Below are 12,329 nucleotides of genomic sequence, written 5' to 3'. Positions count from 1 at the left end.
GATCCTATTCCTGTTAGGTGGATCTGTAACTGGCTGACAGATCACCCCCAAAGAGTGCTTGTTAATGGTTCCTCATCCTCTAGGAGTGAAAACTGGAGTGCCTCAAGGATTTGTCCTGGGACATGTTTTGTTTAATATCTTTATGAATGATCTGGATGCAGGAATAGAGGGAATGCTTATTAAATTTGCAGATGATATTAAATTGGGAGGGGTAGCAAATACAGTAGAAGACAGAGTGCAGATACAGGATGACCTTGACAGGCTGGAAAACCAGGCTAAAACAAATAAAATGAGTTTTAAAAGTAAAGTGCTGCATTTAGGTAGGAAAAATCCAGTGCATAATGATAGGATGAGAGAGGCAGTAGTATGTATGAAAAGGATCTGGGTTCTTAGTGGACTAAGCACTGAACATGAGTCAGCAGTATGATGTGGGAGCTAAAAAAGGCAAATGCAATTTTGGGCTGTATCAACAGAGGTATAGTGTCCAGAACATGCAAAGTGATGGTACTGCTTTACTCTGCTTTAGTTAGACCTCACCTGGAGTACTGTGTTCAGTTTTGGGCACCACAATTTAAGAAGGATGTAGACAAGCTGGAACATGTCCAAAGGAGGGCAACAAAGATGGTGAGAGGTCTGGAGACCAAGTTCTATGAGGAAAGGTTAAAGGAGCTAGGTATGTTTAGCCTTGAAAGGAGATGACTGAGAGGTGATATGATTGCTAGGGATGGGCACAGACAGAAAAATTTGGTTCAGTCCAGGGCTTGCAAGCCAGGTGGACCTGGACTGAACCTTCAAGACCAAAACCCCATCAGGTGTCACTGGGTGGCATCAGGCCCTGCAGGCCCCAGTGTGCCCATGTTACCCAGAAGCAACGTTCACCAGTTCTGGGTAGGTCAGGCCCCACCCATGACATGCCTATGTTTTCCAAAAGTGATGCAAGCTTCATGCCAAATGCAATCCCAAAAAGATCAGGGTGCATATCCAGGAAAAGCACCTTCCCTGGACATCAGTTTGTGAGCCCCAAACCAGGCCATGTCCGGGTCAGACTTTGGCTTGGTGCTTGGTCTTTGCCCATCCCTAACGATCACCATCTTCAAATACTTGAAGGGCTGTCATATAAAGGATGGTGTCGAGTTATTTTCTTTAGCCCCAGAAGTTTAGGCCAGAAATTAAATCAGAAGAGTTTTCAACTTAAACATTATGAAGAACTTCCTGACAGTGGAAGGATTCCTTGGAAGATGGTGGGCTCTTCTTCTTTGGAGGTTTTAAACAGAGTCTAGATGGCCATCTGACAACAACGCTGATTCTGTGAACTTAGGCAGTTCATGAGAAGGAGGGCAGGAAGGGTTGCATCAGTGCTTGTTCTCACGGCCCCTTCTTCAACACCCAGGGAAATGCTGATAGCCACTTTGGGGTCAGGCAGCAATTTTTCTCCAGGCCAGTTTGGCCAGGGATCCTGGAGGGGGTTGTTTTGTTTTGCCATCATCTGGGCATGGAACAGGTGTCACTGGGTGTGTGTGAGGAGTGGTATTTGTGAATTTCCTGTATTGTGCAGGGGGTTGGACTAGATGACCCTGGAGATCACTTTCAACTCTATGAGTCTACCTTGAAAGTTTATGACTGAAAGATGAGGTATAAATATTTTCTTAAATAAATGTTTACATAATTTTTCTCAGTCATATAAATTAAGAAAGAGAGAGTTTAAGTCATAGGGTTCTTGTGAGCCTCAACTTAACTGCAACAACAGTAATTTATTTTGCATTCTGAAGGTGTTCAGAAATTATTCACAATGGTGCTGTGGCTTTGCTTGCTTTAGGCATGTTTCTAAATATAAACTTCATATCCCCATCACCACCATTTTGTTTGCTAGCACATCAACACCTTCCCAGTTCAATGTTGGTGCAGGGGGGTGGGGGCGTGGTTGGCACTGAGGCCAGAAAGGTTGCCTACCCAGCCCTACATCAGAACCTATCCTAAGGGAGCAGAACACCAGGGTAAAGCATAACAGTCTGAGTGCATAATAATGAGTGACTACCATTCAGGAATATTCGGGCTGTGTACTGAACTACCATTTGACCTATAGTTCCACCTTCTGAAGTTATTTCCCCTCTCTACAGACTTTCTTGCTTACTTTATCTACTGTAGGGCAGGGGCTCTGTCTGAATAGTGTCCTGCAGCTTGGCTGCCTGACTTCCTGTATTTCAAATCAACAATGAAATTGTGGGAGCAATCTGGCAGGCTACTGATGGCCCCCGGCAATTCTCAAATCCCCAAGAGTATTTTATATCTACACAGGAATATGCAGCCTACCAATCTCCAGTAAGCATCCATTCAATCATTGCTTTTTCATAAGAAACAAGGCAAAATAAAGGCCTCCAGTTTGCTAAAAAGGTCAGAAACTACAAAATTGCCTCAGTCTCTGGCCTGCAGGCTTGTACTACCACATCTTCTGCATCTGAATCAGGTAGTTCAGTGGCATCTGTTATGGGTGCCTGAAGAGATTTGCTGAAGTCTTCTGATGTGTAAATAATGCCCTAAGGCAGAAAAGATGGTAACCGAAGCCAAAGGTCTTGCTCCCACTACAGGGAAAATGCCTTGTGCTTACTTGTCATTGAAGTCGTCTTGAGTCAAGTTGTAGAGGAATTCTTCCATGACTTCATATTCTTCCATGACCTTACTTATTAATTCCTGCACAGTGACACACACACACAGGGGACAGGGGGAGGAAGGAGGGGAGAGAGAGAGAGTTTAAGTACATGATCAAAATTTCATTCCAGCTGTGGTGTATTGTTATTGGAGAAAAATACTGCATATGAGTGAAATGCAGGGATTGGTGCATAGAGTAATTTTGCTATAATGAAAAATGGAAACACAACTCTACTATCTCTGTTTTTGGGGTACTAATGCAGCATAGGAAACCAACCAGATCTTGGGAGTTTCAAGAAACACTGGATTAGGCCAAAGAATACACAGGAATTTCAAGAAACATCAGGGCCCATGAGCCAACACTCCTCCACCCAGTGGTGCACTAGGTAGAAAGCTACACTTCTAAACATTTACTGAATAGGAAACTTTGAAGAAGGGATAAGTAATTCAAACAACAGTTGCTTTTTTGCTGCTGTTCCCTATCCCCATACAGCAGAAAATGAATCCATGAACAGAAATGATAGAGATGGGTATCCATGCACTGCAATGCATATACTTGAAAAATGGTGAAATTTCAAATGAATGCTTAAAATTTGTTTTTCCAGAGATCTTGTAAACATAAGATGCTTAATACACTATTAAAATTCCTCAACAGACTAGATCAGCTCACTTTAAAAACAACATGAAAAATCATTAGAGTTTTTTATTTAAATAATGTGTTCCCATTTTTCCAAGGAAAATGTTTATTTTATTTATTTAAGAACATAAGAGAAGCCATGTTGGATCAGGCCAATGGCCCATCCAGTCCAACACTCTTTGTCATACAGTGGCCAAAAAGACAGGTGCAATCCGGAGGTCCATCAGAGGAGCCAGGACACTAGAAGCCCTCCCACTGTTGCCCCCCCCCCAAAAAAAAGCACCAAGAATGCAGAACATCACAGACAGAGAGCTCCAACAATACACTAAGGCTAATAGGCACTGATGGACCTCTGCTCCATATCCAATCCCCTCTTGAAGCTGTCTATGCTTGTAGCCACCACCACCTCCTGTGGCAGTGAATTCTATGTGTTAATCACCCTTTGGGTGAAGAAGTACTTTCTTTTATTCATTCTAACTCGACTGCTCACCAATTTCATTGAGTCCCCACAAGTTCTTGTATTGTGAGAAAGGGAGAAAAATACTTATTTACCTTCTCTATTCCATGCATAATCTTGTAAACCTCTATCACATCACCCCTCAGTCAACATTTCTCCAAGCTAAAGAGCCCCAAGCATTTTAACCTTTCTTCATAGGGAAAGTGTTCTAACCCTTTAATAATTCTAGTTGCCCTTTTCTGGACTTTTTCCAATGCTGTAATATCTTTTTTGAGGTCTGATGACATTTAAAACATTTTTAAATATTCTGTGCCGCATAAATATTCTTATGCTAACAGAAGTTGATTTTCTTCTGCTTACTGTTCTAGATAATGTGCATTGTCTGAGACCATTTCCACACCTCAGTGTTGCTGCTGCTTTCCAGTGAGTTGAAGCACCAGCTGATGCTCTGACTTTGTGGCACCCCTTCCGCAAAAGTGCATTTATTTGAGGGATTTTTTTTTCTTGAATTCTGATCCAACCCTCCACATGTGTTCCACACTTCCTCTGAAAAGGGGTTTTGTGGCTTTCATAACATTGAAAACAAAGCTGGATGTATCTTGGGGAACAGCACAATTGTTACCATTTCAAAGGTCCCACGCTCCTGCTTAATCACCAACTAAGAAAATGGTTGGCAATCATGGAACTGGATACAACAATTCATAACAATGTTATTCAATAATTATGAAATGCACTAAATGTGTTGTCATGTATTTTGACAGGGATAGAACCATCTTTTTGAATATGCAGCAATGTTATAACATTGTAACATTGCAAAAAAGCTGGATGTATCATGGGAAACAGCATGGTTGCTGCCATTTCAAAGGTCCCTGCTCCTCCTTAGTTGCCAACTAAGGAAATGGCTGGCAAACATTCACAAAATCCTAGTGAAAATAATGTTCCATTTGCGCCCTGACCTGTATAGCCCAGGCAAGCCTGATCTCATCAGACTTTGGAAGCTAAGCAGAGTTAACTCTGGCAAGTACTTGGATAGGAGACCTCCATGGAATAACAGAGCCCAAAGGCAGGGACAAGCTTTACTCAGGCACCTCTATGAAAATCCTCCATGCCCCAGTAGGGGTAAGTCACCAGATGTCACCATGACTTCCAGATGCACACACACTCACATGCACACATAAAAATACTCCCCCACAAAAACCCCAAATAGTATTCCATTTGCGATTGTCAAACTGGATATGCTAATTCATAGTGTGATTAAGCACACTAAATGTGTCATCAGGTACTTAATCAGCAACAGAACCTCCTTTTTCTGTGTATATGTAGTGTTATAACAACATAACATTGTAGAGAAAAGGTTGGATGTATCATGGGGAACAACATAGCTGTCACGATTTCAAAGGTCCCCCACTTCTCCTTAGTTGCCAACAACGAAAATGGCTGGTGATCATCGAACTGGATACACCAATTCATAATAGGTTATCAAGTAATTATGAAGCACTCTAAATGTATTGTCATGTACTTTGTCAGTGATGGAACCTCTTATTTTGTATGTATGCATATGCAGTAGTGTTATAGCACCATAACATTGTAAAAAAAAATCTAGTTGTACCACAGGAAACAGCACAGTTGTTGCCAGTTCAAAGGTCCCCGCTCCTCCTTAGCTGCCAACTAAGAAAATGGCCAGCAAAGATTCCCACAAAATCCTAATACAAATAGTTTTCCATTTCCATTGGATACACCAATTCATAACAGTATTATCCAGTAATTATGAAGAATGCTAAATGGAAATATTGTGCATGTTGAGTTCCCATTATTATCAAATCAATTATATGTTCATTATTTTCAGATGTTTAAAAGACTGAATTGTTATCAAAAACAAACCAGGATTTACAGGGGAAGAGAAGGGGGGGGATAATAAAAAACAGGTGACAAAACCTACCCACAAAAAAAAAAGGAAAGGAAATTCATCGACAGGTAATTGAACAGAGAAGGCTACGTGAAACCTTGCTGCCTGTTTTGTCCTAATGTTATAATGCTGCTATATTATAATGGAAAAACTGTGTTGTAATGCAATCAACATTATACTTAAAGAAAATACTGGATCGCTCAGGGGACAACCTGAGGGAGGTGGAGTGAATAACAATACTGACAACACAAAAGGGCACCAGGAAACAAAATTCAAAATTGGGAATTCCTCATTGGAAACCTGTGAGTTCAGATATGAAGAGGAAAAAAAGGCTGAAAAAGCAGGTTTGGAAAATTTGGAGCAACAGGATGCTGAATTCAGATCAGCTCCTCAGGAGGCAAAAAGTTGTGGGGAAAGTTTTACAATCTTTGACTATTTAAGAATGCCAATAAGAAGGTTTACACTTGTGTGGAAATGTTATAAATGAAATGAAACACAGACTACATCTACACAATAAGTATTCTCTGTTTTACATTCAGTGTCACTGCTAATTATCTGCATTTTTCCACCCCTGGTCTTTGGTGGGCCTTTAGAAGAGCTTTTCTATACATTTGTAATTACCATAGTGTTATTGTTTTACAGAGCTATAGCAATTTTTTTTAAACCCTCCAGTAACAGAGAGGAAAAAATGCTGACAGTGAGATGCTGATGGAAGGAAAATGGTGCAGATGATGTGGAGAGGACCCTGGAAACTGTGCCTCTTTCTATCCAATCAATGCAATAATGTGCTTGGACAGTGCTATTCCTAAAAGACTTGAACAAAGCAAGGTTGGGAATGAACACTGGATACTTACTGTGAAGGATCACTCTCCTCTGAGAAAAGGAAGACATCTCCCCCCCCCACCCCCGCATCGTTTGTAATTTATTATTTTTGCAATTTAAAAAACCCTCCCACAGAACATGACCTCTCTCTATTTCAGACTAATATCAAAGTGTCCCCGTTTAAATGCATTCATTTCTCAGACGCTGTATGTCTTTCTTGGCAGAACAAATTCCTGACTGAGAAAAGGGGGGGTTGGTGAAAGGAAGAGTTTCCATTACTGAAGTTGGATGGGTCTCTCAGCAGAGTGGCCAGAATTGTACTGGAGAGGAGACGAGAGGATACGAGACAAGAGGAGAGGAGGGAGAGAGGGAGGGAGGGAGGGAGGAAGGAAGGAAGGAAGGAAGGAAGGAAGGAAGGAAGGAAGGAAGGAAGGAAGGAAGGAAGGAAGGAAGGAAGGGAGGAAGGAAGGAAGGGAGGGAGGGAGGGAGGGAGGGAGGGGACAACAACCCTGAGGAGTGGAGGCTTGCTTCTCCAGCATTTTTTAAAATAATGGCAGCTACGGTACTTCCCAAACAGTGAAACATGAATTATTTATTTATTTATTTATTTCTCAGATTTATATCCCACCCTCCCTGCCGAAACAGGCTTATTTGATATTCTACATTTGATAAAGAGTTCTGAGCATGGAGTCACTGTTTGCTCTACCATCACTCCCAAATACAACCTCAATAGTCACCTGCCACAGCCCAGTTCTTGATTTTGGGAGTTTCATACTTCCTTTTACTTGAGTACCACAGCAGCAGGGGGATGCTGATGGAAGGGAGAGTCATGACCTCAAAGGCCACCCAATCCAGAAAGTGTCAAATTCTCACTGGGCCAGGATCCCTCCCTGTCCTGGAGCACTGGTGAAGCCAACCACCACCTGTCCCACTTCCTGTGCCAGGTACGTGATGGTGGCTAATGTGAAGAAGCTGCCTTTCAGGCATCTCAGGACCACCATGTGGGAGACATTGCTGGTGGGTGCAATCCTGTCCCTTTTAACATTGAGAATGCCAGAAACGATCCCAAAGTCTTCTGGAGGAAATGAATCATCCAACAGCTCCACTTATAAGGCTGTACTGGAACCTGCAATGTAGATGTTGCACTGCAAAGTAAGGTCCCTGCCTTCCACAGAATCTCTGTTCAGCAGAGCCTTGGAGGCCAGGAGCCTAGCCCCTTCCTCACAGTGGACAGAGGCAAGAGGACCAGCACAGACAGGACCAGCAGCTTCATCTTTGCTTCTGCCACTGCCAACAGAACAGAAGAGAGCATCAGCACTGCCAGGTCTGAGTGATAGAAAAGGGGGACATCTTGATGGGTGTTCAATGTCCACTGTCCAGAGAGGCAGGAACAATTTTTTTCAACTTTCTGTCTCTGCCTGTGGCAGCCACTCTTTTAAGTTCTGGTAACTCTGAAAGCTGTAGGACTGAACATCAGTACTAGTAAAGAAAAACAAATGGACAAGAGCCAAACAACAACCTAAGAAAAATAGGCGATTCATACAATTAAGACAAGAAGCATAACTGCTGCTGATGACTTTGGCAGGGGCAAGATGTCCTTCTTTCCTTAGAGGAGAATGATAAGTATCCAGTGGTCATTCTCCTTCTTAGGCAGAGGACATCTTGATGGGACCTTTCAAAGCAGTATCCTCATTTAACGGGTGAGTCATCATCTTCCGGATTTAGAATATGCTGAGTAATAGACAGCCATCTTAAGATGTTTTACAGAGGCGGACATTATCAACCATATAGTTGTCTGGCAGGATTCTTCAGCTGTGGGTGTTAGATAATGGCTGCATCAGATGTGGCCCATCTAACTGAGTATGTGATGATCTCAACTGGTATGTCTAATTTAAACTTTGTATGCTGCAACGATACAGACCCTAAGAGAACTGCCAAAGTCTGATTTGACATCCTCCCTTCATTTGGTGGAGAGACAGATATGAATAAGGAATCGGTTTAAATGTATGTCTTATGTCCAAGGCGTGTTAGAATCATAGAGTTGGAAGGGACCTCCAGAGTCATCTAGTCCACCCACGTGCACAATGCAGGAAACTCACAAATACCTCCCCCTAAATTCACAGGATCTTCATTGTTGTCAGATGGCCATCTAGCCTCTGTTTAAAAGCCTCCAAGGAAGGAGAGCCCACCACCTCCTGAGGAAGTCTGTTCCACTGAGGAACCGCTCTAACGGTCAGGAAGTTCTTCCTTATGTTGAGCCAGAAACTCTTTTGATTTAATTTCAACCCATTGGTTCTGGTCCTACCTTCTGGGACCACAAAAAACAATTCCACATCATCCTCTGTATGACAGCCCTTCAAGTACTTGAAGATAGTGATCATGTCACCTCTCAGCGACCTCCTCTCCAGGCTAAACATGCCCAGCTCCTTCAACCTTTCTTCATAGGACTTGATCTCCAGACCCCTCACCATCTTCGTTGCCCTCCTCTGGACCCGTTTCAGCTTGTCTATATCCTTCTTAAATTGTGGTGCCCAAAACTGAACACAATACTCCAGGTGAGGTCTTACCAGAGCAGAGAAAAGCGATACCATCAATTCACATGATCTGGACACTATACTTCTGTTTATACGGCCCAAAATTGCATTTGCCTTTTTAGCCACCACATCACACTGTTGACTCATGTTCAGGGTATGGTCCACTAAGACCCCTAGATCCTTTTCGCACATGGGTATGGTCCACTAAGACCCCTAGATCCTGCCCACGGGCCAGGTGTTTGATACCCCTGCCCTAAAGTGTTCCAGTTTGGAAGCAAAACCAAAGAAAAACTTGCATGTGGAAGTAGCCTCAGATACGTAATTCTACAAATCTACCTATTATCTACTATATTTCAATAATTGTATACAACCTCTCTGACCACCTCTTACCTCCTGCACTTTCAGCTTTTCAGGGATTCCTTTCATCCACTCCCGCAGTTCAGCCAGCTCCTCAATGCTGTTTGGTTTTTCATAAATCTTTCGGCTGATAGCTTTGAAAGCTTCACATATCTAAAAGAAATGCTGAATCTGTAAATGCTAAGACTTAAACATAGGCATAATTGAGGGGGGAAATGGGTTGTATTCCTCCTGGAATGACCACTGGTTTTTATCAAAGACTAAAAATACTTTAGAAGAAGATATTGGATTTATATCCCGCCCTCCACTCCGAATCTCAGAGTGGCTTACAATCTCTTTTATCTTCCTCCCCCACAGCAGACACCCTGTGAGGTAGGTGGGGCTGAGAGGACTCTCACAGCAGCTGCCCTTTCAAGGACAACCTCTGCCAGAACTATGGCTAACCCAAGGCCATTCCAGCAGGTGCAAGTGGAGGAGTGGGGAATCAAACCTGGTTCTCCCAGATAAGAGTCCGCACACTTAACTACTACACCAAACTGGCTCTCTTTAAAGTCTGTTTTTCAAAGGGAAATAGAAGCCCTCTGAATTCCTGAAATTCAAGCCCAAACAACACATTATAAGGAGCACCTAGCTGCCGCCCAGAGTAGGGTACCCAGTCTTCTCCTCATACAATGTTAAAGAAAATGTATAACATTATACCATCATACTCAATGCTTCCCTGCTCAAGAGCTTAGAAAAACCTGAAGAGGGAGATTTTGGGGGATGGGGTAGAATTTCAAAATTGTTGCCTTCCACAAATGCTTCCCAGCTTATCACAATACGAATAGAGAATATTTTTGCACATTAATATACTTAGGAAACAGCAACAGAACTATTTTTACCTGATGCTTGTCATGTGTGGGTCCTGTTGTGCAGAAGCACTTGATTTAATTGGCTATTGATATCTCCTACCAAGAAACCACCACCCCAAATGTGTGTGTGGAGAGAGAGACAAACAGACAGACAACATGCCAAAAAGGTCTGAAAAACATTTTGGCAATTTTTACAATCCCTTTGCAATTTAAAATACGCAAAAGTGACTACAAAATTCCTCTTTTGGTTACTCCTTCAGTTGACAAGTACTACATATGAGACTCACATCTTCTACTTGACAGTGTAGATTCTTAGCCAATATGTCCAGCATAGAAGTGGCCAAGGCTTTGCACTTCTTGGAGAGGTTTTGCCTTACTCCTTCAACGCCAAGATGGAAGGGGCCAATGACTATAAAGCCTGGCAAACTGTTGTCCAGCATCTCCTTTTCTTCCAGATGTGTGTTTACTATCTCTCTCACTTCTTGAGCAGGTGGGCACTGTGCTTCATATGGTCTGAAGATATACAGAAATGCTGTTAAGGGAAGCCCAGTAACACAGGGCTACACACTGCCCCAGATTAGACCCTGTATTCACATTTATAGATGAAAATAGGATGAGCAATGGGAATACTTACGTTTCAAACAAAAGCAGGTTGCTTACCTGTAACTAATAATCTTTGAGTGGTCATCTGTGCTTTCACACCCTTGGTGTAGTATGCCTGCACTGATCCCGACTGGTACTTAACAAGGCAAGGGATTTTCACACCCAAACTCCCATGGGCATGTGCAGAGACCCCACCATGCATGCTCACTGGAGTGGATGCAGACATCCTGCCAGTTCCTTCTGATTGCTGTATGACCCTAAATAAAGCCAAAGGACTGACAGCAGTGTGGAAGGAGGGCAGGTGGTGTGAATACACAGATGACCATTTGAAGATCAGCAGTTACAGGTAAGCAACCTGTTTTATCTTCTTCGTGGTCTCTGTGCATCACATCCATGGGAGATTAGCAAGCTGGGAGTATAGCTGGAGGAGGGTGCTAGAGGTCACTCAGATACAGCAGACAGCAGGGTCATATTACCCATTCTGGAACACTGGTGCAAACAGACATCAAAGGCATAGGGCTAGATAATGGTATGCTGAGATGCCCAAGCTGTAGCCCTGCAGCAGACATAGCTGAATGGCCTCAAATGGGGCCAGGAAGTGACGTTTTGGCTAGGAGATGGTAGGGTTTAATAGTTCCCATTAGGCATTAGAAGTAACCCTCAAACCAGGAGCTCAAACAATGATTTTTTTGCCATCAAATCACATCTGACTTACAGCAGCTGTAGGTTTTTCAAAGCAAGAAACATTCAGAGACGTTTTGCCATTGCCTGCCTCTGTGTAGTGACTCGGCTATTCCTTTGTGGTTTGCAGTCCAAAGACCAGGCTCAACACTGCTTAGGTTCTGAGATCTGACTAGCCTGGGCTATTCATGTCAGGGCAACAAACCATCTTAACAGCAATTTTAAAAAGGAACCAATAATCCACATTGTTGGAACTCTCTCATCTTGTTCTGATCCTTTTGCCCTGAAAGTGAAATCAGTAGAATATGCCTGGTATCATTAATATTGAATATCCACCCACTGGGATTCACCACTCCCCTGTGAGCACTACGCAGTAAACACATTAATCTCATCTCGTTTTTAGAAGAACATCTTTTATTATCCCCTCTCTCTCCATATAAAAATACTTACTTTAGGAGTGAGTTGATATCACGATTATTCAATTCTAAGTACTTTTCATAATTCTTGGCATATGCTTGTAAAGGGATCAGTGCCTTGCGAATGCATGTGCAGATAGTACTACGCAGTTCTTCTACAGCTGGCTCATGCAGGCCCACAGATTCCAACAATGGTGTGCCACAAATGAACATGTTTTCAAGCACATACTGGAAAAATGCCAGAATCAATCATTAAACACAAGGAAAATTGCAGCCTGCTTCCATTTTCTCCACTGAGGCACTGCACATAGGCTTCCCAACCCTCCCGCTCTGGCGGGAGACCCCTGGTTCGCAGCCTCATCTCCCGCTCTTCAAAAATTGGGAAGCGGGGGGGGGTGGAGGGGGGGGAGAACATACCT

The 12,329-nt window shown here is 42.9% G+C and overlaps 1 protein-coding gene and 1 pseudogene across 1 annotated transcript in view; both read right to left on the bottom strand.

Annotated features, from left to right (window-relative positions):
- Positions 1 to 12,329, bottom strand: part of DNAH1 (dynein axonemal heavy chain 1) — a 255,919-nt gene that overhangs the window by 203,888 nt on the left and 39,702 nt on the right. Inside the window, exons 12-15 of the mRNA XM_060240006.1 lie at positions 11,945 to 12,138; positions 10,498 to 10,723; positions 9,393 to 9,512; positions 2,606 to 2,688 (exon numbers count right to left, since the gene is read on the bottom strand). Coding sequence (XP_060095989.1) covers positions 2,606 to 2,688; positions 9,393 to 9,512; positions 10,498 to 10,723; positions 11,945 to 12,138 — 623 coding nt within the window. The remainder of the gene's footprint in view (positions 1 to 2,605; positions 2,689 to 9,392; positions 9,513 to 10,497; positions 10,724 to 11,944; positions 12,139 to 12,329) is intronic.
- On the bottom strand, positions 7,183 to 7,796 carry LOC132571501 (translocon-associated protein subunit beta-like; annotated as a pseudogene).

This window comes from Heteronotia binoei, chromosome 5 (assembly GCF_032191835.1).
Source record: "Heteronotia binoei isolate CCM8104 ecotype False Entrance Well chromosome 5, APGP_CSIRO_Hbin_v1, whole genome shotgun sequence".
Classification (NCBI taxonomy): Eukaryota; Metazoa; Chordata; class Lepidosauria; order Squamata; family Gekkonidae; genus Heteronotia; species Heteronotia binoei.
The sequence above is the reverse complement of the archived record's forward strand: the minus strand, read 5'-3'. Positions and strand labels throughout refer to the sequence as shown.